Below are 3,193 nucleotides of genomic sequence, written 5' to 3'. Positions count from 1 at the left end.
CTGCTGATTGCACAAGATCAGTGTTGACTGACTCAAGTACAATTTTGAGGCACTTGTACTTTAACTGATTAAGCAATTTCCATTTTATTATACTTTATACTTCCAATGCATTTCAGGGGAAAATATTTGCTGACTCAAAAGTTATAGAAATATACAACTCCACCCCAACACAATTGCAGAGGATTGATTGAGCAATAGCTGTGTTGAATGTCAAACAATGACACAAGTCAAGAGTCTACAGCCATGCAAGCATCTGCGAGGCTGGCACAGTAGTGCTGTGATGTCAATGTTAATGAATTCCTCTTAGATTCTTTGCAATTGGGTAAAGGAGGCACATGACAACACATTATCATCGATCGAACAATATAAAAGCAGCCACAGTGACCATACAAATCACAGCTTTGGAGACTGAGAAAAAAATTGGTCCGCCTCCTATCCTAACACAAGTTGGAAGCTATGGCTCAAGGTAGAGAGAATCTTTCTAATTGATCATTTTAATGAAGAATGTGCTCTTTAAGAAATGCTTGTATTTTGATAAAATACACATGATATGACGTAGAGAAGAGGTGCATTTACAAAATATGATAATGAGAATGTTTTGTTTCATATAGAGAGAACCATGGTGGCATTCACTGCCCTGGCAGAATACGGTGGGGCTCATGGACCCTTCAAAATGGACACAACTCTGGTTTACAACGAGGTGATTACAAACATTGGTGATGCCTACAATAGCTGTACAGGTAAGATCATTATGTAATGCCCCAATCATAATCACCTATTTGATTGTTTGGTTTGATCTGGTTAGTTTCATGGCTTGTCACAGTTTCTGAAGGTTTGGGTTTTATTGATAATCAGTGCAATTCTGGACCAATAAAACTTGCTATAATTTAAAACAAAAAACTTGAGTAATTAATGTTTTTCACATCAACAACAAATATTTTAACTTCATGTAATGTGAAAGCATTCAGTCATTATGAGATTTATTGCACAACTTGGTTCAGTTTTATTACTGCTTACATCTGCACAAAACAGCAGAGAACAAAAGATAGTGGCTAGCTGGTAAACAGAGAGCTCCTAGAAAGTTAACGAAAAAAACAATGTTTTTCTAAGGTGTTGATGGAGACTGAACCAGAGCTAAAAAAGGGAGTTAACATTGGACTTTCATCCATCAGATAGCCAGAAACCCAACCCAAAATAAATCTTAATACTGCTCCATGTATGCTGGATGTGTAGTAGGCACTTCTTAGACATAACCACTTCACATCGGAGGCTTTTGTTTTTCAGCTTGTTGTAGATTTCTTCTGCCCCTCAGAAGCCAAACAAAGTAATTAATGCAGCTTGCATGTTACAATAAATATATAAAAAATATTACCTGAAAACGATCCATTATAAAAATGGTACTTCTATACACTTTGTAAGATTTGTATGCATTTTAGTGTTAATTTCATTTCTGATGCAATTTTCTTTGGACCAGTTCTGTGTTTTATGCAATAAAACATATAATTTCAATTTGATTCAATCATTAAGACAAAAGATTTTTTAATCCAACGTTTTTCAGAGCTTTTCAAAAACCTTTAACATTCATAAAATCCCCTTTTCTGCAGGTATCTTCTGTGCACCTGTTGCAGGTGTTTATTATTTTACATTCTTCTACCATGCTGGAGGAGAACATAAGTCAAGGCTGTCCCTGATGAAGAACTGTGAGACCATTGTCATAACATCTGATCACAAATCAGACTCTGATGGAGCTGATAATGGAGGAAATGTAGCATTCCTGCAGTTGCAGGCAGGAGATCAGGTGTTTGTGCGCCTGGATGCAAATCATCATCTTTGGGCAGCTGAGAGACATACTAGCTTGAGTGGCTTTCTGGTCCGTCCCATGTGATGATAGATGACTCCAAAATGGTTTTTGTGGTTCAGTTTATTCCTGCCTGAATATACAGTATGTCAAAAAACCTGAGATCAATGAAGCATCTACTGTGCTACCAATAAAACTCAAATTTTGACTAAAAAGGTAAATGTTACTATATTCAATCAAAATAAATCATTGAAACATTAGTCCAATGAGTCTTGACTGTTTCATTTTCAACTTCATGTCATAAAAAGTGATGTAAAATACAGAAATCTAATGATTCACAGAAGATCAACCCTTTCATTTTAGACACCCCATGAGCTTTCATCCAAACAATAACAACAACAAAAAATGAGTAAAATATAAAGTTCCTTTCTTCATTTCAGCAGCTAAAATGGAACCACAACATAATCCATATATATTGCACCTATGGCATTGTTCAATCATATATAAATCTAACTTGTTTTCTGGTATCACTGTCAGTTTCCTGTTACTGAACATTTGTCAGTATAATGTCAGATTTTATTTTATGGTTTGTACACTCATCCACACGTCTCAGATCAACATACTGACAGGAAGGTTTTACATGTTTTACACTGTTTTACATCTTTTATCTCCATTGAGATTCCGAAAAAAGATCCCAAAACATAAATGCCCCATTTATTCCTGTACTATTATTTAATTGAGAGACAATTTAACATTTTCATTTTTAGAGCTTATTTTGAGGGTTGTCCTGTACTGTTATTGGTTTTGTATTCAACACATTTGCAGTAGGAGTTGAACCAAAATGATGTAAAGACCCATAAAAAGCTAATGTAGTTAAAACAATTATTCTGCTGTTTTACCTGTTAATTTTAGTGATTAGTTTAGTAAATGAGCTATGTAATGATATATTTTAGGAAAGTGAATATTATGAATAACAACAATGTTCATCATCATTTATGGTAATATTCATAATATTTTGTGTCCAGCTGTGGTTTTCTTCACTATTTTTCCTTCATGTGAGAGCTGATGTAGTTCAGAAAGCTCTTGTAGGTCATTAAAGCACAAGTTTAAAGGCAGAGAGTGTTGTGGTTTCAATGATTTGTCTCTCTACAAAAATCTTTTTTCCTTCTGTATTAGAGTTCAACCGGTAAACAAGAAACATCCATATTCTTATGTGAACCTGACGGTGAAATACTGAAATGTTGGACTATAAGGGAAAAGTCAGGGGATCGCCAAAGTCATTCATTCTTTATCATTATCTGGACACCATGAATGTCTCTGCAGAGTTTCATGGCAGTCCATCAAATAGTTATTGAGATATTTCAATCAGAATAAAAATTTCCTAATCATATGACA

The 3,193-nt window shown here is 34.7% G+C and overlaps 1 protein-coding gene across 1 annotated transcript; it reads left to right on the top strand.

Moving 5' to 3' along the window:
- Positions 1-326: 326 nt before the first annotated feature.
- On the top strand, positions 327-2,007 carry LOC137174964 (complement C1q-like protein 4). The gene is made up of 3 exons (XM_067580525.1): positions 327-466; positions 612-740; positions 1,605-2,007. The coding sequence occupies exons 1-3, from the start codon at positions 457-459 to the stop codon at positions 1,883-1,885; spliced, it is 420 nt and encodes a 139-aa protein (XP_067436626.1). The 5' UTR covers positions 327-456; the 3' UTR covers positions 1,886-2,007.
- The last annotated feature ends 1,186 nt before the right edge of the window (positions 2,008-3,193 follow it).

This window comes from Thunnus thynnus, chromosome 22 (assembly GCF_963924715.1).
Source record: "Thunnus thynnus chromosome 22, fThuThy2.1, whole genome shotgun sequence".
Taxonomy (NCBI): domain Eukaryota; kingdom Metazoa; phylum Chordata; class Actinopteri; order Scombriformes; family Scombridae; genus Thunnus; species Thunnus thynnus.
The sequence above is the reverse complement of the archived record's forward strand: the minus strand, read 5'-3'. Positions and strand labels throughout refer to the sequence as shown.